The sequence below is a fragment of the Gorilla gorilla genome, chromosome 14 (assembly GCF_029281585.2).
Source record: "Gorilla gorilla gorilla isolate KB3781 chromosome 14, NHGRI_mGorGor1-v2.1_pri, whole genome shotgun sequence".
In the NCBI taxonomy this organism is placed as follows: domain Eukaryota; kingdom Metazoa; phylum Chordata; class Mammalia; order Primates; family Hominidae; genus Gorilla; species Gorilla gorilla.
In genome coordinates, this window is record NC_073238.2 from 55,874,122 (window position 1) to 55,897,027 (window position 22,906).

Here is a 22,906-nt window from a genome sequence, read left to right on the forward strand (position 1 = left end):
AAGCAAATACAGACTAGACACCTTTACAACTGAGGGATAACTGCAGGAAGACAACATTAAGAACTGTCTGGAACTGGGGCTGGGGAGTCTCAGATCACACTGCTGAATTCCTAATGACCCCATGTGTGATGCCATTCTGGGCTATGGAATATACATTTTTCTCTAGGAGCTCCTCAAACTGTCTTCTGTTCATGCATAATTTTCTATTTTCTGAGTAAATTAAATCCTTTTGTTAGTTATTCCTATTCCCTTTATGCCTTTCACAAATGAGAAAATGAAAGTATTCAGTTGAATATGATCATATAACATAATGATACAGAACAGAATGCATGGTACACAGCCACTGAATGTATGTGCATCAAATATCTCTGAGAAGAGACTGATAATTCCACTAATAGTGGTTGTACTGGAGAGAGGAGCTGGGAGCTGAGAGGGGGCGGGCAGTGGCTTACTCTTCACTCTTCCTCCTTTTATACCTCTTACACTTTGTGCTGCGTGCACCAATCACCTATATACCCCCAAACATTTATAGTCAGCCCTTTGCATATGCAGATGTGGAACCCATGGAGAGGAAGGCCAGCTGGAAGATTTCAGCATCCACAGGTTTTAGTATCTGAGAGGGATCCTGGATCCAATCCCTCATAGATACCAAGGGACAACTGTAATTATAAGTAGAAATAACTCTTACAGAATGTAAGGAGCTCCATCTTACCTCCTTCCTGCCCTGCGCATTGGCCTGGGGAGCCCTAGCAGAGACTGGGTGGCTTGTGGGTACTTAAATCTCAGATACATTGCCAGGGGCGGTAGGAAGATGATACAAAGTCCCATATGGAGAGAAGGCCTGTTAGGAGTTTTGGAAATACAGGGGATATTGGGACAAGTCAAATGGCACCATGAGAAAGCAACCAGAAAATCCAGTATAACAAACAGTCTGGGGCCAGGTGCGGTGGCTCACGCCTGTAATCCCAGCACTTTGGGAGGCCAAGGCGGGCAGAACACGAGGTCAGGAGTTTGAGACCAGCCTGGCCAATATGGTGAAACCACTGTCTCTACTAAAAATACAAAAATTAGCCAGGCGTGGTGGCACATGCCTGTAGTCCTAGCTACTCGGGAGGCTGAGACAGAAGAATCGCTTGAACCTGGGAGGCGGAGGCTGCAGTGAGCCGAGATCACGCCACTGCACTCCAGCCTGGGTGACCGAGCAAGACTCCATCTCAAAAAAAAAAAAAAAACACAAACAAAAAAAGAATCTATAAGACAACTGGCCTGGACCCTCATGAGAGGGTGATGAGAGTGCCTGTCATGAAAAGCAAAAAAATGCAGTGGTAGGGGAGGTGGCTGTTCCAGACTAAAAGAGGCAAAGTAAGGTGTGAACTTTGGATCCTAGGTGGACAGCAGGGAGAGGGGACAATTATAAAAGATATTTTTGGGACAACTGATAAAATTGAATTTGAGTTGGATATTATAGGACAGTATGGGATTACTGATAATTTTCTTAGGCGTGATAATGGTATTGAAGTTGTATTAGAGAATGTCCTTACTCTAAGGAGACATATAATGAAGTATTTAGAGGTAAAGCATTATGCTGCTTACAATTTACTTTCAAATGATTTGGGGGCGGGGGTAGAGAGAGTACTGTAAATATCTGGAGAGAAACAAAGCAAGTGAGGCAAAACGGTAACAATTAGTGAACCTAAGTGAGGGCACATGGGTTTTACTTTTCTTTCAACTTTTTTTGTAGGTTTAAAATTTTTCAAATTAACAAGTTGGGAAATAAAGGAGAAAGTTTAAAAATGAAACCAAACAAAAAAAGGGAAAACAAATAAGAGTCCTGGGCTCTATGCTACTATCTCCTGCTAGTCTTCTGACTTTGGGGAAAATCCACCTGTGTCTGGGCCTGGGCTTTCTGTCTGTGGAATGAGGATGGTGGAGTAAATGGCCTCCGAGGTGACCCCGGTTCTAAAGTCTGTGGACACGATGAGGAGTTTGCAGGAACAGGACTCATATGCCTTGCTGGGTCCACCTTGTCCCTCCAGACACGCACCCAGGTATCAATTTTTCTGAAAGAGGCTCAAAGAGCTTGTTTTGTGATGTTTTAAGGTCTCTTCCTTTGGTTGGAAAGATTTTAATACACTGGGGGCTTAAGACTTTCTATGGTCTTAAATAAAGCTCTAATGTAACTGTAGTGAATGTGATGGGACTAAAACCATTAACGTGCTTCTTGTTAAGAATTTAATGGCATAAAAAATGTCTTCAAGGCCTGAAAAATTTATTTTATCTTGGTGTCTTGCTACAATTTCACTTGGATTTTTCAGTCAGATGTTAACTATGGTTGTCTTCTCAATATATCTGTGGTTGTGCTGATAAAGACTGAGGAAATTCTTTATACTACTGTGGCAACTGAAGAGAGTATTAGCAAAATACTGTTTTAGGGATGATACCCACAGAGGCACGTGTGAAGAAGCATGCTCTGCTCACACATTGCTCACTGAACCTTCTATCAGAATGAGTAGTTTTCATCATCTCCCTCACTGGGCTACCCAGCAGAGTGCTCTACTCTTAGGAAGTGCTCAGGTAATGTTTGTAATTTCGCGGAATTTAACTGACATCCAGCAGGTCATATGGCAACAGTTTGGTTTGTAACTGTCAATAAAAAAAAAAATGAAACAACATCTTGTGAAATGCTCATTTCCTTGATATTGTTCCTTTTTTGTGTGTGACAGGTCTAGTTTCATTAATAGTTCTTCCATATTATAGACTTTTATAAGTGAGAACTGAATAAATGGAGATCTTTCTATACACTCGGCTGCGTGAGATGCAATGAAATACTCAGCCTGCTGCGTGACAATCATACCACCTCCCTGGAGGCATCGGAATGGCACCCTGAACATTAGTAACTTTGCCACCTTCTTCCCTGTCTCATCCTTTACCCAGTCCTGGGGAGGGAGCTGTGTCAACCAATTTGTTGGTTAATTCCTAATGAATTTTCTTTCTAAAAACTTGGGGGAAGTAGTTTCACATGTCAGAGCAGCTCTGCCCTCAAAAATGTAGAAATCCTATTTCTAACAGGAGATTTTATTCAAGCTAACTATGAATCTGCCAATTTTAATGGTAGTATATTTGCTATGGTCTACATTGGGTTAAAATCTCCCTATAGGGCCAGGTGCGGTGGCTTGCGCCTGTAATCCCAGCACTTTGGGAGGCTGAGATGGGCAGATCACGAGGTCAGGAGTTCGAGACCAGCCTGACCAACATGGTGAAACCCCATCTCTACTAAAAATACAAAAATTAGCCAGGCGTGGTGGCGGGCACCTGTAATCCCAGCTACTCAGGAGGCTGAAGCAGGAGAATCGCTTGAACCCAAGAGGCAGAGGTTGCAGTGAGCCGAGATCACGCCACTGCACTCCAGCCTGGTGACAGAGCGAGACACTGTCTTAAAAAAAAAAAAAGAAAAAGAAAAAGAAAAAAAAAACCTCCATATAGCTCAAAGAGAGCCGAGGAACACTGAAATTCAAGATCCATAAAACAGGAGAAGGGACTGATCCAAATATTGGCAACTCTCAAAGGTTTTAATACATTAGGTAGGATATGGGTATTTATGCTGATACAATAGATGTTTAAAAATTCTTTAGTCATCAATGGTCCAAGTGATTTAAGAACTATAATCTATCTCATACTAGAAAGGACCTAAAATATTTTTAAATAAACATTTTTTATAAACCCATAAAGCATAAAAAAAAAAATCAAGGAAAACTTATACCTGAAGGGAGCAAGGGTGAAGAAAAGGAAAAAGCCGAACACTGGTCTGCAAGCCATGAGACATAACAAAGTTGTCATAGCTGGTCTTTGATTTTAGCTCTGAGCTTCCTGGCAACTAAAACCAAGAGGGAATCTTAAGCAGCTCCATGGCTTTCACTAATCACAAGGGGAAACACATTTCAGTTCTTCAAGGGAAACAAAGCTACTCCCCACGGTGAAAGTCCATGTCTTATTTGTATTCGTATCCTGTACTTGGACAGAGCCCGGCAACCCATAGCATTCATTAGCTGAAGCTGCCCTTCTTCTTTCACTTAATTCTAAAAGGAATTCCTCACGTAGAGCTTCACACAAGGGGCTCTGGGAAATTCAGGGGGGCAGTATCCTTAATAATAGGCCTAAAGTACATGAAGTGATGGGTTTCATCAATCTGTTTCTTGTTGCGTACCTCATAACACAGAGACACAACTCAGGGAAGCAATCTTGGGGTGCATGTGGGATGTCAAGCCTAATAGCAATCTAAGATCACTGATTTCTGTAGGACATGTTTGATCCGTAATAAAATCTAGTCTGTCTATGGACTGTGTGTCCTTCATGCATATCTGCACGTGCATACAGCATTTCTCATGATTGAACTTTTGATAATAATTACATGGCATGTGACTGAATTCAAGGTTATTTGCTCTGGTAAGGGCCAGAAGTGCAGGTGCTCTCTGTGGCTGATTAAGAGAGGATTAATAGGCTCATATCAAGCAGTAACACAGCAGCATTGGGGGTCCCTTCACCATGCTCAGACTTCTGAAATGGAGGGTGTGCAGCAAACTAAGAATACCAAAATGGAAACAGTTGAAATGGAAACCTGCTTTTCTCCTGGGATAATCATCATCATTGTTAGCTAGGGAGACACCAATGACTGTACAACCCCTGCCCATGTGGAAATGGAACGTGATACTGAAGCTTTCAGGGTGGACTCAAACTTTGGAAGGCTGCTTGGCTAGTGACGGGGCAAGAGTGGGTGGGTATGGGGAACTGGGATAAGGACAGGAGGCTCTGAGGAGTCTGGGAACAGACTTTTGCTTCTAAGCAGCTCATTTTTTTCTAACATCATGGCTGCAGCATTTCTTCTGTAGTAATCAGACTTTTACATTATGGAGTTATTTTACAATTACTACTTCAGATAAAACAAAAGCTTCACTTTCTCTGCACTGATGAATGAGCTGGTGAGAGGATGAAGATTTTCATTCACTCTGGATGGAGTTTGAATCTACCTCTCCATCATCGTGGTCATGATGCCTCTCATTATTCTTAGTTCATGTCATTACCTGGAACTTCTCCTCATAGTTCTCGAAGGCTTCCATGACCATACACACAGCCTCCATTGTGCGCTCAAGCCGGCCATCCATCCTGTTGAAACGGTACATGCTACCAGACACATCCACCACCAGGCGCAGACGCTTGGGTTTCTGTTGTGGGCTGCCAAGCTGAGGGAAGGAATAATAGAAAAGCCGTTTGTGAACCGGCAAACTTCCCCTGGTGGCTGTCTTGGGGATCTCATAGAAGCTCCAGCGTGTCAGCCCCGAGATGGGCAGACCGGCCATAGGCTCAGCCCTGCACAAGGCTGTCCTAGCAGGTAGCAAGGCATCTATGGGTTGTACTGCAGTAAACAGAATTTCAGACTTGTGCTAATGGTTGGGGCCACATGGAAAATATTTTCCTTTGGAATACAGTCCTTTTAAAGCTCACTCTAGTAAAGTTGACTTGCCGAGGTTGATGCCTTAAAAATAATATGATGACTTAAAAATAATAATCTGGAATGACATGTCATTTTCACTTCATGCCTCAGAGTCAGTAACTCTAGCAAGAGTTTGTGTTATTTTGGAGGGAAGCCCATGTCAATTTTACTTGTACGTGTCGGGTAGTGACCTGAAAATTATTCTCCACATAGGCCACAGGTAATGTCGGATTCCTAAAACGAAGTTATGTGATGGGTGTCTGGCAAATAAATTAAAGAAAAGATTTTAAAAACGACTTTTGTGTCTACTAAGCTGCACATCTTCTCTTCCTTCCACATTACTGAATTAGTGCTTTTCTTTTCTTGGCAGTTTGAAAGCATAAAAGTGGCATCAAATTGCTATCTAGAAACAACTGTCAATTAAGATTACAAGATTAAGTTTGATTTTAGACCCACGACTGCCAATTTGCAGATTTTAAGAAAAAGTTTGTTAGTTTTGCTGACTAGAAAAAAGAAGAAGGCTGCGTGCAGGGGCTCATGCCTGTAATCCCAGTGCTTTGGGAGGCCAAGGTGGGAGAACTTATTGAGGCCAAGGGTTCAATACCAGCCTGGGCAACACAGCAAGAACTCATCTCTACAAAAAAATACACAAATCAGCTAGGGTGGTGCTATGTGCCTATATTCCCAGCTACTCAGCTGGGTAAGCTGAGAGGGTCACTTGAGCCCAGTAGTTTGAGGCTGTAGTGAGCTATGATTGTGCCACTGCACTAAAGCCTAGGCAACAAGCAAGACCCTGTCTCTAGAAAAGAAAAAAAAAGGAAGAAGAAAAATTCCAGATTATTCTGTTATTAAATATTTGTTGTTATTAAATATAAAAAATAATGAGCAGAGTTAGTAATTTCAAGAAAACACGGTGGGTATTGAGAGTGTAATGGTTTGAGGCAAATTCAACATATTTCTTAAAAACTTGTTGAGTCTGCCCAAATTAAGAACACTCATACATATGCTTCCATGACTACTCACAATTTCAGATGTATCCAAACACATTTGTTGACCACAATGATTCAGTAAAGAAAGCAGTTGTTGACTCATACCAATGACACAGAAATAAGAACTCCCCAAATCGCCAGATCCTCTCTAAGTAAATATTTAAAAGAAGTGACTCTCCCTTCCCCCTACCAGTCACTGCACCCCCAGCTCTCAGTGGCAACTCAGCAATTCTGGTTACCCAGGAATACAGGAGATCACAGAGCTCACCAAGAGACTCAATATTTCATCCTGTCATCATTTTGTTTTGCTATTACATTGCAAATATTTTAAATTTATGGCTGTCTAAAACTTTACATACTATAATTATAGTTACTTAAGGGAGATGTTCTTATTTTCTATATTTTTTTTCAGTTATATGATGGACACTGATCTTTAAAGTAAGAGAACAGTAGAAAAATCACCAAGATTGTTTTATTGTTTTCACTTGAAGGTTTCTCTAGGCTTAACAGACACACCAGGTGTCTTCAGTTTCCCCTCCAGGGCACCTGCTCTGTGTTCTGGGAGTTGATCTGTGTGGACAATCCATGTTGGAGCTCAGAAATTGATACCCTCTAAATATGGTGCTTGGACATGCTGAACTGAAGAAGCAGCATCAAGGTCTCACTGACCCTCCTCCCTCTCCCCACAAAGCACCAGATAATTTGTTCTCTGAAGTTTCTTCAACTGTCTAAAGTTCAGAGCTCCAAAGAAGAAAACCATTACTCTGGGCCCTTCCCTGAGTTTTCATCAACTGAACTCATATCACAGGAAGAAAGGCTGAAGTCTGTCAACACACCTGGACAGACTTCGGTCACAAACCGTTGCTCTGTGGGCCCAACAGACTCTGTCCCAGGCCACTGTGTGCTCTTCAAGTCCACTGAATTGCCCTAAAACCATTTACTACCCCCGTAAAATCATCTACACTTCTCCATCTCCATCTGTACCTCACTGTGTGGAAGGGGACTCACCCTTGGTTTCACCCTGGTGCACATTAATACATTTGTATGCCTCTTCTCCTATTAATGTGCCTTTTGTGAGGTGATTTTCAGAGAACCTTCAGAGGGCGAAGGGGAAGCTTTCCCTTGGCCCCTACAACCACATCAGCTGGCCTCTTGGCTGCTGGCTCCCAGTGGGTTCTGCTCATGGGAGGCACTGGTGGAGGTCAGGGGGTGAGGGTGGAGTATTTATTCTCTTGGCCCCCTCTCTGCTGTTGCCCATGGGTTGGCTCCCCTTCTGCTGAAGGCCACCACTCCATCAACCGCCTTCTCCAGGTTCCAGGAACTGCTGTCTCATTCTGCCCTTTCAGGCCTCAGAGTGAGTTAGATCCCTGCTGTTGCTATCCCTGGGTTACTGCACTGTTTATTTTTGATTTTCCTAAACCCCACCCTTATTTTTGTAAATAGTCTTTGTACTGACTGTTTCTTAAATTACCTAATTTGAGCATGCCTTATGTTTCTTGCTGGGACCTTGAGTTGAATAATAAATAGTATAATATTTATGGAGTTTTTCTTCTTCTTCTTTTTTTTTTTTTTTTAACATAATGCTTTCCTTGGTTACCATATTCAGGATTTGTGATATTTTGACACAACTCAAGAAAGCAAGTTTCTGTAAAGAGGGCTAGACTATGCAGAGCTGAGGCTAGCAGTTCACCATGACTTACTTGTGGCTCCAGCTCACCCCGACGTTTGTAGATGGCTTTTTCTCCAGTCAGCCCATCAATGATCTTGGCATCATCTAATTCTCCAGTAGCTTGATGTCTTAGCCATTGTCTTTCTTTACCTTTAGCCTACAAAAGACACACATACACACACAAAGCCTTAATTAGTTCTGCAGAGTCTCTGACATACTTTGTGCATGAATAACAGGAAACACACCTGGGATCTTTTCAGTAAGTGATGGTTCTGCATGAACACAGTCATATAAATGAAGTGGTTTCTGCTCTGCTGACAAATAAATGCCCTTTGTCCATTTTAATTCTTTCAACATATGGAACAATAAAATGAATGAAAGATGGTATGCAAATGAGTCCCTGGAGAGATGTCCAGTATCTGGAAATATAATAATGGGGGCGCATTTCTTACAGATTTTCTGTCACGGTGCTTCTCAAAAGTTTATTAGTTAAAATAATCAGCTTGAATTTGTTAACATTGTCTGTAAGCCCAGAGAAAATGTGACCTTTAGAATTCTACCTTTTGGTAAAGAGTTTGTTACTCAAGTTCTCTGGGACTTAGAGTGCAAATGGAAATAGCTGAAAACAATAGTATGTGAACATTTTGTACCCCACAAGTCTTTCTGGTTATCTATTTTCAGAAATCTTCTGGATTACTTTTCTAAAAGTTTTTTCACATAATACTTTGCTACAATAACTTACAATTATGCCAGATAGACTAATTTTACGGCAGTAAAATGATAAAGAATTATAGTATCCCAATCAAGGCATATGCTTATTACGGCCAACTACTATATTTACATTAATGAGTGGGAAGAATAGCTAAGATGTTTTTATGCATGCAAACTAAAGTAGTAGTTAAGATTCTGTGTTCCAGCATCAGCCTCGTTCTAACTGTTCTTTCACCACTGTTCAATATCTGATCTGAAGCAAATTACTTAACCTGTCGGCATCTCTGTTTCTTCATCTCTAAAATGAAGATAACACTAGTCTCTACTTTAGTAAGCTATTGTAAAATTAATAAAATCTTACTTGGAATCAGCTAAGAAAGAGCCTGGTGAGCCATGTTAGCTGGTACTATTATTTATTGCAGTGGATGAAACACATATGGACAACTTAGTCCACTTTAAGTTAAGCATGCTTCCATCAGTGTTTCCTAGGAGGTGGCTATGTGATAGCACTGTTGTTGGAAATACAAAGCCACTAAGCCTCAGGCAGCTGGTGTCTGTTTTAGGGCCAGGTCAGCCATTACACAAAGAAGCACCACACAATATAATTCTGGGTATTACAGTATGTATTGTTTTCTTGTTCCTGATACCCTTGCTGGAAACAGGGGCAAAATTACCATTTTGGAATACCAATAGATTAATGCAAACATCACCAGCATATAGATTATTAATTTTGGTGGGCAGTTAATTCTAAGAACTACCATGTATGCGACCCTTGGGAGAATGTTCTTTCCAGATTATGTTCTTGGCAAGAATCCCATGATCTCTCAGGAAAATGGGTCACTCTGGAGCATAGCTATCATGTAAAACTTGATCAGATACCCAGCTACGGGTGGCAAGAGGAAGGAATGTGCACAGTCTTCTAGAATCTCTTCCTACTGAGCTATCTATGAATCAGACAGACAACCTTGACCACACAGCACAGTCCTTTTCAGGCCCCCTCCCTGCACCAGTGATTGGGACTTAGCTCTTATCTCTTCTTTCCTAACATTTCTGTTCTCTAGTGTGGATAATCCTCAGGCTTCCTGGATAATTTATCCTGGGAAATGCTATTGTGGATGACCATTTATGTACCTTCAGTCTTCATATTCTACAACTCTTGGAGGTACCAAGCTGCAGAGCACTGGATTCTAATGGCTTTCATAGATGAGGACAGACTGTCACAGACTAGTCTAGACTGGGAAAACCAGCACTGAAGAAAGTAAAAGAGAACAGAGTGGCAGTGGTTAGCAGCCATTAAAGTGGCATGGAACTTGGATTCTTGAGCCGGGTTTAAGAGAAATGTGGGATTAGAACTGGAATGAAATTGTATATAACATGTTACTTATCGGCCATGGCACTGTCATCATGAAGCACTGTTTTTCCAAGTTTTCATAAATACATTGACAAGGCAATGACCCCAAGGATTCCCTACCCAATCCCATTAGCTGCTACATGGTTTTATTAACCAGTGATGCTTTTACCATGTAAAGAGCCACTGTAATGGCTACAGATTGTCATTTTTGTAATTTTTGTTTTTTTTTTTTTTTGAGACCAGGTCTCTGACACCCAGGCTGGAGTGCAGTGGTACGATCATAGCTCACTGCACCCTTGAACTTTGAATTCCTGGGCTCTAGTGATCTTACCACCTCAGCCTCCTAAGTAGCTGAGACTACAGGCATGTACCACTACACCTGGTTAATTTTTTATTTTTAAATTTTTGTGGAGTTGGGGATCTTGCTATATTGCCCAGGTTGGTCTCAAACTCCTGGCCTCAGGTGATCCTCCCACCTCAGCCTCCCAAAGTGCTGGGACTATGGGTGTGAGCTAATTTTTGTGATTTCTAATGCAGGTCACAACTGTAGTAAAAATAAATTTAAACCCCACCATCTTACCACAGAGAAAATAAAAAATGCTAAAATTCTAACTAATAATTCTACTGTCCTCTTTATTTTGGTGTTTCTAAAACCAGAATATATCTTATAGTTGATGGCAAAAAAAAGTTGTCAAGATGACGGGTAGAGGGACTAATTGTGACCTGGTTGCTGTAGCTGGAGGACACACAGCTGATGTTGGCGGAGCATAGCAGGCATCAGCTCATGGAATTATTTCCATTGATAACTGAGGTTTGTTTTTAACTTCGGTTAAAATTCCTAACTATTATCTTAAACAATTCAAAAACATTACACTACATAGAAAATTAGAATAATGAGCAAAGAAATGGAGCATTAGGATGCAAATACACTATAAGCGAAGCAAGATTCTTTGCTGCAGAAATGACTACACTTCCAATAAGATTTACAAAGGCAAGATTCCCCCAAGGGGAAGAATTGGGGTTTAAATTTGTTGGGAAGACAAATTCCTAGAGGACTGCATGTCCCAGGCCATGCAATTAAAGAGGGAGAAACCGCTACATTTCATGAAATAGATCACAGAATGCTTAAAACTAGACGAAGTTGAGAAGACTGATTCAAGTACCATGAAGGACTATTAGGCCCTGTCAAAAAATTCAAGGAAAGCTGTTACATTTTCTGTGATACGTAATGCAATTAAGCAAAACATGTAACTCTCAGTTTTGTTCACCATCATGCAAGAATCCAGGGATTTTAGGTCTTAATTTTCTTGTGCTGATATTGCTTCTTTTCCCATAATGATTATCTGCCCTTAAGGTACTCTCTAGCTTGAAGACTGTTTCCATTACATATGCCAATAAAAGAAAAAGACTTGGTAAAATTTGCAGTGAGAGTAAGGGAGAGGGAAACACTTTTTCCAATAAATCTGCTACCTTTTTCTTTCTTTTTGGGGGTAACTTTTCAAGTTTAAGTACTTGTAATAAAGTATACAAATCTTAAGAATGTACTTTTACAAAGTAAACACACAATCTTAATCATCCACACCGCCTAAGCCTCCCAGTGCCCTGTTCTGGACATTACCTTCTCCCTGCCAAAGGTAACTCGTATACTGACCTCTGTTACTATAAATTAAGTTTGCCTGTTTCTGAACTTTATAAATATGAAATCATACAATATATACTCTTTTGTTTCTGGCTTGTGTGGCTCAACATTATCTCTGTGAGTTACCCATGTTGTGTGTAGCAGAACTTTATTCTCTTTTGTGCTGCAACGGTATTCCATTGTATGACTTTGTCACAATTTACCCATTCTACAATTCTGTTGATTTCAGTTTGGGGATACTAAAAATAATGCCACCATAACTGAACATGTCTTTTGGAGCAGATACGTGCATATTTTGTTGTGTGGAAATGCTGGGTCACAGAGTATGGATATGTTCAGCTTTAGTGTATACTGATGAACAGTTTTCCAAAGTGGTTTTCCCAATTTACATTCCTGTGAGCAGAGTATAAGGGTTTCATTTGCTTCTGTCCTCACCAACACTTGATATTGACAGCTTAAAATAATTTTTTTAGCCATTCTTTTGCTGTACAGTATACTCCTTCATTTTTATTTTTATTTGCAGATAAATGAATTACTTTTGGTACTGCTTGTCACTGATATTTTTAGGAAAATGAACCAGTAGTTTTTGTTCTTGAGAAGTAAACATATGTATCAGCCTTTTGAGTCAAAACTATTAGGCACAAAGACATTTTTATAATAGTAGCACTGTTCATTAGTTTTCAAGTATGTAACTTGCAGATAAATATGGGTAGAAATTTGATTTTCTATCCTCTAGCCAGCCCACAAATACTTGGAAACTTAAAACAGGAAGAGGTGTCAGAATGAATGCTCTTGGGGGCAATGGGCTGGAGGGGGAGCTCTTTAGAAAGTTACTGAAGGCCGAATAAAAATATTTACTGTTTTGGACTGTGTATATAAAGCCTTCTGTATTTTATGAGACTTAGTGAAATACTTCTTGAAACAGTTCCTACTGCATTTAAATATATGCTTTTGTTTATAATAAAAGGCCAAACATGTTCTTTGTTATATATTCCTATTGCATGAAGTAAAGTATCCCTGTAAATATGTCCATCTGTTTTGTATTATACATAAATTCACACTAATGAGAGTTCATTATATATAAAGTGAGGTTGCATTAGTAAAAAGTCTATGTTACAGACTTTCTGAAAAAGAAATATAATTTTATTACTTTCACACAAAGAATACTTAGACTCACTGAAATACTCAGAGAATGATGTATTCTGGTTAATTCATTTTCCAGGAAACACTTGCTTAACCAGAAAGAACACACACACACACACACACACACACACACACACACACATCTGTAGCACTAAAGACAGAATAAATAAACTTGACAAAAACCAATCATCTTGTGGTTTGTGACACTTTGTCTTATGATTTCAGCACTGAAATCATTCTGATTAATCTTATGTCTTTACTTATTTGGGTTATGATTAATCAAGACTTTTTTTTACCTACAAACTCTATAATCAAGCCAATTTTATATTAGTCCTTCAGAATTTGTTTAATGAAGAGAATAAAAAGACTTAAGTAGCAATTTTTATAGAGAGTGTATACATTCTACAGAATAAAGCCTACAGGATCATCAAGAAATATTTGTTGGGTGAATGAATAACTGTAAATGATGTTAGAGGGTGCCTGTGAACAGCGATTCTCTTATTAAACATTAGCTCCCATTATTTTAACATCTCTTCATGCTCAACCAACATATATTTTTATGCTACAAATGTGTATGACTCAAACAAATAATTACTGGATTAAGGAAAACTTTCATATTGAATTTATAAGATAATTATTAATCAGTGGAAACACAAAATTTTATTTTGTGGTTCTCAACATATTGGTATAGCCATTAAAAGTATTTTACTAAATATCTGCGTAGGTTCCTAGGTGCTCTCAATAGTGAAAGAAAAAAGGAGATATGTACCTTATTCTAAGGGATTCATGTTTCTTGAAGTAATATCTCATTGCAAAGGAAAATGGTGAATCATCTATGGTGATTCTCATTAGAAGAGTTTATATTCTTGGATGGTGATGTGGAACTAAATCATTATGTTGAGTAACACTATACTATCTATAGTCACTTTTTATGAACTAAAATTATTTCGGGTCTTTCCTTCAAGAATTAAATATTTTGTAATTAAAAGGAGCTGGGAACATCTCGGTGTGCAAACATAACAGGCATCTTATACTTCACAAGTTTAAAACTCAACCCTGGATTCCACCCTAGAAAACCTGTTCTCTCTAAGTCCTCCCCCATCTCAGTGAAGGGCAAGAGGCAACCCCACTCTTCCAGTTGTTCAGGCCCCACACTGAGGAGTCATCTTTGACTCCCTTACATCCACACCCAATCCACGGGCAAATCCTCTCAACTCCCGGCAGTATCTGACCATCTCTTACCATCTCCATGCCTAGCCTTAGTCCTGTCCTCATTTTCTCTCCCCTAGAGTGCTGCAGCAGCCTCCTAAATGGTCTCCTTCCTTCAGTTTTAAACAGTTTTCCAAAGAGGTTTTTCCTGTACAGTTCCCTCTTCACATAGCAATCAGAGGAATTTTTATAAAATATATTGTCATTTGTAAGAACTATATTAGAAAGAACCAGCACGGTTAACTTTAAGTCTTTAAAAAGCATGATTGAACTTATATTTCTCTTATGATTTTCAGGAATGAGGCTACTTGCCTCTCCCATATGTAACATAAATTGTTACACTTTTACTTTCTTCTATTCCTTCTCTATACCAATTTAACTAACCAAAAACCAACAGAATCAAAAATCTTCTTGATTTTTGTTTAATTTTAAAAATAATATGACAATTTAGGCCCTGTTTATTAAATTCATAATTTTTAATATTGTATACCTTTAAAAAGAATGATTCTTGATATTTGAGTTTTTAAAAAATATATTTACCACAATTATTTAGACCTGATTTTGTGTTGGACTGCTTCTAATGCTCATTGCTGGTCCTTTTATATCACAAGGTTCCCATTCTTAAGGAATTTTGATTCCTCTCTTAATTAACTACAGTATTTATGCAAATATATATATTTATTTCAAAGTTATCTTTTAAAAGGGTGCTTAAGAGACATTTTAAGCCTCTGAATATCTGCAAATATCTGTCACCTTTGTACTTTGGCTGTACACAGAATTCTTGGGTCACAAGAATTGTCTCTTCAAAATCCTGCAGACCTTGTTCCACTATCCTGTGGCATTCAAGGTTTCAGGGACAACTAATGTAAAATTAATTTTTTTTTATCTGACAATAGCTTGTTTTTCAACTGCTGCTCTGCTTTTAGGATTTTTTTTTTTTTTTTTTAATTTTTGAAATGTTAAAATTCCATGAAGCTGTGTTGAGTGCTTCTCTCTTTGTTAATTTTGCATGGTACTTAGTAAAGTCCTTTTGATCCATAGACTTAGGCCTTTCTTCAGCTGGGTACGGTTTTGTTACTACTTTGGTTATTGTTTATGAATATTTTTCAGTGGCCTCCTCTACGGGGATATGATTTGTTCATTCAGCATATGTTTACTAAGCACTTACCATGTTTCATGTACTGTTCTATTTGTTGGGACGACTCAGGGCTCTGTATGTCAGCTCTCTACTTTGTTTTTACTAATTAGCTTTCTTATGGTTTTTACCCCTTTATTTCCTCTGGAATAACTTCAACTTTTTTGTTCACATTACTACTTAGACTTAAGACTGGATGGAGTCTGTTCTTTCTACTTTTCATGTAGATTTGAGTTTTGGCAGTGTACTTTTAGTTTTCTTATCTTTCCTTATTGCATTCAATTCCCTTATTATTTCTGCTTGCTTCTTAGCCAGATACTTTTCAATTTATGTCTTATTTCACATACTTCAAATTTCTTTGAATTGTGAGAACACAAAGCAGATGTTTTCTAAAAATTTTATGGTTTCTGAAGAATATTCTATCCCAGCAGCATCTTCTATATCTTAAATGCTTGTGATTCCACCTCAGTACACAACCTTTTCATACATCCCATGTTATTTTATGTTTTCTGTGTCCTTATTCTCAAATGATGAGATACAAAACTGTTGAGGAACAGATTGGACAGATGCTCCTTGATTGCATTCACTTTCCGCTTAGTTTCTACTGGAATTCTTCTTGAGAGATTTTAAACTGGTTGAACTAAATCTACAATGCCAGCAGGGAAGGAATTGAAACTGCGGACAGTCCCAGCGTGAGAACTTCATCACCACATCATTTCTTATTTTGTTTGGAAAAGCCATTGCAATGGGGCCAACTTTGGGCATTTGGCTCCTTTGTGATTTAGTCTGCAAGCCAAGTACAAGTTGGGGCTGGTCTGGCCTTTTTCCAGGGCTATTCCCCTTTCAGCTTCCTGCTTGTAGCCACTGCATGAAACCTAGACCTCCCCCACAACCATGCCTCCCTAGCGCTGCTGCTTTCAAATGCTTTTGCATGACAGTAACAAAATGGAGGTCAAGTGATCTGCTTCTCACCAGTTCTAGGGCTCTTTCTTCTTTTCCTGACTTTCTAATCAAGGGATGTTAGTGACATTCTATTAGCTCTCATGCAGTTACTCATGAATAATGCTATTTCTCAGGAAGGTTTTCAAGTTATCTTTGAGAGGCGTCCCAACAAAGTATATTTAGCAAAAATTCTTCAAAGCTGTTTGCGTGTCACTAGCGCTCTTCATTAATTTCTCCTGACATGTGGGGTTTTCAGCATGTAAAGCTTTTGACTACTTAAATAATTTTAATGGTCACCTGGCAAAGACTGAGTTAGAGATGCCCATAGTCATGCAGCCCAAAAGTCAGGACTATATTTCTAGGCTGCACCTGGATGAAGCTGTCCTCTCATGGACACTGACACCATGTCTTGAGTGATGAGCCATTCATGATGTGCTAAGAAAGAGTAACTGGCACTTTGCTGCTCTCCTGTGACATGTAGACGTTCCTTGACACGGCTGTTCTCACCCTTCCCCTCTCTTTGCTCTGTACTCTTGTCTTAGTTGACACATCTTCCTTTGGCTTGGGCTGTCCCTCTATTCAGATGACCACAAAAATACATATACAGATAGCCATATAAACATGAAACCCTATCTAGTCCTCACCTTGCTCCTGAACTCCAAATTCAGGTTTTGAAAACTTTAAACATCATGCTTGATATTTTTACATAGGTGTCCCAATAGTGAGAAAACATACTATAACATCCAAAGCAAACATCTGCTTTCTTCACAAGTCTGTCCTCTTCCTGTGTCTCTTTCTGTCCTCCAGGGCTTGAAAACCTCCCATTTCCCTTCCCTCACATTCAGTGTCACTTGTCTTTTTGTCCTACCTCCAAACTGCTTCTTGAATTTGTCTCATTCTTTCCATTTTCATTTCAATTATGCTGGCTCAGGTGCCTATCACTTCTCACCCGAATAACTGATACTGTTTTATGATTTAATCTCCTGGCTTCCACCTCTCTTGTCTCTGAAACTTTCTCCTCCATGGCTACATAACTTCCTAAAGAAGATAGAACCAGCTCTCAGCTCATGCCTGAGACCACACAGTGTCATGCATCTGTCTGTGCTGTGCCCTCTTTTGGGGCGTTGTTTCCACCCTTCTCTGTCTGGTTAATACTTGTGTGTCCCTCAAGACTCAGCTCATGTACCCTTACCTTCAAAATCTATCCTTGAATCCTTTTCTTCTGAGCTCCACTACATTCTAAGCTTCCCTCTACCTAGGTACTTACCATATTAAATGGAATGAGATCTTTAGGTGTCTGCCTTCTCTGCCCCTCAAGCCCAGAATTTTCTTAGTACAGGGACACTATCTTATCAATCTCTGTGCCCTCAGTGCCAAACACAGTGTGTGCTACACAATCAGTGTTCAAAGCACTATTTATCTGAACAAAAGCTTATTTTGAAGCACCACAGGGGAAAAAAGGAACATAATTGTTTGTTCATGGAGATACCATGCTAGCCAAAGCAATCAGAGAAAGGTTAATTTAGTTTAGCCTGAGAATGAAATTATGATTATAGATCAGAAAAACATTGGAGAGAAGATATGATTAAAATCAAGTGGTTTTTTGTAAGAATGGATGTTTTCTTTTGTTAGAGCATGCATGGTGCAATAAGAGATTGAGATTCTGAACCAAGTATAATTGAAGTATTTATGGACTGATGAGAAGATTCATGCAATCGATTCACAAAAGGGAAAAGGTTCAATAACTCAAAGAAGCCAAGGAAAGTCACCGGTGATAGCTATCTTAATCGAGAGGAAAGACATGTACTGCAACATAGGCACATGTTAAAGCAGACATTAACATGGGTGGCAACAGCATTTCCTGCTCCTCAAATCCCACCTGGAATCAATGAGTGGGCCTGAGGCTGTGCTTTGGAAAGTCATCTCAAGTGATGATTTGCTAGTTCCTGGCCAAACTTTGTGCCGTTCACCAAGGAAACACCCATGGTTACTTGGATTACATAGCAACCTCAAAACAGCTGGAAGATATTAGTCAACCGGAGCCACACAGGACTGGCAGAAGATGGCAAAATGGGACCAAATCAAAGGTTCCTTGCTTTGTTTTCAATCTAAAGTTCCATATTCTACACAAGGCCGTGTCCATGCTTGGTCAGTAGCTAGGTTTTAAACTAGCCCTATCTTCCTAAATGGAGGACTAGAAGGCCCACCTGAGAATAACTCCCCTATGGATTAAAAATAGATTCAATAAGGAAAACACTTGAAAAATGCTGTGTTGGCATTTGGATAATGATGCAAAATGTTTTATGAGTATATGTAAGCATATACTTTTTATGGAATTGTTGAGTTGGAAGAAGAGAAAAGAGACCCTAACAAACAATAATGAACTGAGCTTTGGGCCGCACCTGCCTCGCTAGCCATACAGCCCAGGACAGGTTACACCATCTTTCTAATCTTCTGGTCTCTCATTTATAAAGTGGGGGCAAAAGATGGCAAAAATGGAACCAATATTTCACAGGATTATGAGAATTGACACAATGTATGTTTCCTCATCTATCAAATGTAGAAAATTATACATACTGGTTTCTGTAGAGGTTAAATAGCACAATGAATGTAAAGTACCTGACTGGGTACCTGGCCTGTAATCCAGGCTGATAAATCTTAGCAAGTACAATGAAGGTAACGATGAAGCGAATCCTTCTATAGAGAATGCTGCATGCTAGGCATTGTTTAAGCATATCATCTGAGTTCTTCACTAACATACTAGTAACTGTCATTCCCATTTTACAGAACCCAGGCTGTCTGGCTGCAGAGAATGACAATAATGATGGAGGTGATCTTGGTGACGATGACGATGTAAAGCACCTAGTAGAATGCCTGGTGCATGGTAAATTCTCAGTAAATGCTTGCTATTATTATAATGCTGGTATTGTTTGTAAAGATTTCTAAAGACGGAAGTTCTACATCTATTTTAGCTACTTATTCAAGGATTAAATTGCTTTTATCTTCTTTCCTATATCTTAAAACTCTTTCTTGGTATTAGTTAAGTCTATTTTCTCTTTTTAGATCTCCACAGAGGAAAATAATAAAAACTCCCCTGAAATAATTACTCTCGTTGAGGATATTTAGTAAGTTATTGACTCCAACCCCCTTAAGGATTTTTAAAAAATGGGTGCTACTTTGTTTTCCATGCATTTAATCTTACTTGTTGCTTTTACCTGAGACCTTCAGAGTTTTCATTCATTCCTCTTTGAAAGCTGAAAGCAAAACTGGACACTGTTTTCTGATACTGGTCTCACTGTTGTGGTGATTAGTGGAAGAGCCATTCCTTGATGCTAACTCTAATTCTAACCCAGGCTTCATTTGTGTGTGATTGTGAGAAGTCAGAGCAGTGGACCTGACTTTTCATCTTTTGGCTGATTGTATAAACATGATACCATTTATCTAAAGCACTGATCTGAGGATTAAACGTGATAGTGCTTGTAAAAGCAACTATAGCATAGTCCCCAACAAATACCAATTAAGACATCAACTAATACCAGATGAGGAATCTGATACCTTCAATTAAAAATGTATTCTTATATCCCTTTGTAGCACTGTGAATCCTCTAAGGGTCTCTGTTTCTGCCCACAGGGTAGGACTCAATGTTGTCTGCCTGTTCTTGTGGCATCCAGGGCTATTCAGGATCTGGTGCCTACGACTCTGGCAGCCTCTTCTCTTGCCACTGTCTCCCACCAGGGTGTGCTTTTCTCAGCCATACCAAATACTCTGTCCTTCTCTGAACTCACTGCACTCTCCTATACCTCTGTGCACTTGTGCATACTGCTTCCTCTGTTGGACATGCCCTGACTCCTTAAGCACATGGGAAATTCCTTAGCATCTTTCAAGAGTAAATTCAAACATTACATTCTCCATGAAGCCTTTCCTCATTTCGTCTCATAGCATTGTGTGCAAAATTCTCTACAGAACTTAGGAAATTTAGTTGACTTTGAGTCCCTTCTTTGAAGGCAGAAGATGTATCTTAGTTTTCTATCTCTGATGCCTGGTGTGCATCGAGAACTTAAGAAGTGAGTGAATCACTGAACCATACTCATTCTCAAGTCTTAGGATAGGCACCATCTCCCATTACTCTCACCTCCTCTGAATCATCCATTTTGGCCCTTAGCCAACTATTGCCTTACCCTGAAGCTCAGAGCCAACCTGGCAGTGTCCTGGTGCTCTCAATGTCCAGGGCAAGGAACACTTGTCAAATGAGTGACTATGTAAGAAGATCCAATCATTCAATATCATGTTGTTCACATATAGTTTATATAAAATCTTATGCTGTTTTATCCTAAATAACTGCATATAGACTTTTTTTAAAGTACATGGTTTAATTTTTACATTTCTTAGATTTTGAAATTAGACATCTGGTTAATTATTATAAAGATCTTTCCTCCTGGAAATGACAGAACTTTTATTAATCTCTGGATACAGTTTAGATCTTTTGAAAAAATAAGGCTTTTCCAGAGTTTTGGGTTAAAATGGTGGATTAAAAACTGCATCACAGAAGTTCTAATCCCCAATACTTAGCAAAAATAATAAAACTTCCCCCAGAAGAACAATTACAAATAAGAACCAAAAAGGGAAAGGCAATCAGCTTGAAATACTTCATGGAAAAGAAACACAAGATTCCAGAGTAGAATGGAGAAGCAGGGCACAGCTTGGCTCCCAACCTTCTTCCTTTGTCCTGAAATGAGGCTTTGCTTTCTCTTTAGATAAAAAATCTGATTTTGTTTCTGATTTTAAGGAACACTCAGCCCCTCCTAAATTATTTGTGAAAACTGACCACAGAGCACACAATTTCTAATTTGAAATCTCCAAACAATAGTCATGCTTAGGAAATACTGAAATGTCTTAATATTTTCAGGAGCAGTAGCAGTACCAACTTGTTCCTCAGCATTGAGAGCTTTGTGAAACTGCAAAAGGGCAGGCAATGTGAGAGCAAGGGGAGGGCAGAAAGAGGAGGAGCCAGGGGACATACAGAATACATACACTGGATGATCAAAAAGAAAGCCATGGGATAGTCCAGTTTTATGCAGACATTTTCACACTGAGACATTTTTTCGGACTGGCTAATTAGGGTTCAGATAATTTTCTCCAAGACTTTAGGAATGTGTCCAGGTTTGGGCCCAGGTTATTTTCTTGGTCCATAAGTAGATTACCTGTAAATTATCCAGGATGATTCGGAGGGAGTGCACCTGTCGCCGAACAGCACCTGAAAACCTTTCATAGGTTGCAGCATCGTATTCACTCATTTGGATCTCCTTTAGCCTGAAACCAGAAGAGTATAAAAAATTAACAGCTTAAATCACGTATATGTGGGTTTTTACTTCCATTTGCCTCCTGCTGGAACTTTAGAAAACTCCTTGGAAACTCAGATTCATGTTGAGGAGAAAAGGCAAGAAGTGATGTCTCCAGCTGTGCTTCCAGATTCAAAGGAGGTAACATCCAGTAGTGTGCTAGTAAATGGTTAACAAACTAGGACAAGAAAAAAGTCCTAGATTTGTAGTGTTTGCTGATTTCCACGATGTAAACATTGCCACCATGATCAGTTACAAGCTATGAACAGTGAGTTGGAAAAAAATGTGCACAATTGGCTCTCATGAGCCAGTATGAATTGGCTTTGTGGTACACACCATTGCTATATCCCAAAGCCATATTGTGATGTTTGCAGCCAATTAGTTCATGTGGCAGATTCCTAAGAGGGTTCCCATGGGTTGCTTTTTAAGATCGAGATCATGTATTTGGTTGACCAAGATAACAGTTCAAGCCTAAAGAATGTAAGTTAATGTGCTGCTATGTATCCCTATGTGAGAGTTTTCTAAAATTGCTGACAGTGTAATTTAAACAGGACAATTGTATTTTAATATTACTGTGGCTTTGAAATTCTATCTTCCCAGTATGCTGCTCCTTTTTATCAGTTTTTATCATTTGCTTCACTGAAGCCCCACCAGCACACTAGAAGCTCCCCGTACACATCACATGCCCTGCAAGTGCTTCTCTCCCACTTGGAGTGTCCCTCCCCTGACTTTGCCTACTAACTCCCACTTACTCTTCAAGACTCAAGTCAATGATTGCCTCCTCCAGGAAGTCTGCTCTGATCCCCGGGTCTTTCTTCTGTGCTCTTATCTCACTTCATTCCTCCCTCAGAGAATTTGCTCTCCATGCTGTAACTATCTGCCTCCTGTCTCCCCAACTAGGCTCTATACTCCTTTAGGTAAGGGCTGAGTCTTTCATCTTTATCTTTACAGTGCCTAGCATGGAACCTAACATATAATGGGTGCTCAAAATAAGTAGAAATGAATGACTGAAATAAAAATACAACTCAGCATTACTTAAAATGCAGCATCTTAAACCGTCAGTAGAAAGTTCAGAGTGAACTCCCTTGGGTTTTACAGTGTTGTATCCATAATACATTAGCTTAATCATACATTTCTATAAATTTCTATAAATATAAAAGGTGCTGATATTAGGACAAGGAATAATAAGTGCATATCTCAAAAGCCCAAGCATAACATAATCTTCTAAACTAGTGTGTTATGTATATGCATGCAATGTTGGAGATATGAATCCTAGGTGTATTGCTGAAAC

The 22,906-nt window shown here is 39.4% G+C and overlaps 1 protein-coding gene across 2 annotated transcripts in view; it reads right to left on the reverse strand.

Moving 5' to 3' along the window:
* VWA8 (von Willebrand factor A domain containing 8) overlaps positions 1-22,906 on the reverse strand; it is a 391,686-nt gene that overhangs the window by 15,222 nt on the left and 353,558 nt on the right. For both annotated transcript variants that reach the window (XM_031001353.3, XM_055360043.2), the window contains 3 exons: positions 21,478-21,586; positions 8,178-8,303; positions 5,079-5,237 (listed from right to left, as the gene is read on the reverse strand). In XM_031001353.3, the coding sequence (XP_030857213.3) occupies positions 5,079-5,237; positions 8,178-8,303; positions 21,478-21,586 (394 nt within the window). The remainder of the gene's footprint in view (positions 1-5,078; positions 5,238-8,177; positions 8,304-21,477; positions 21,587-22,906) is intronic.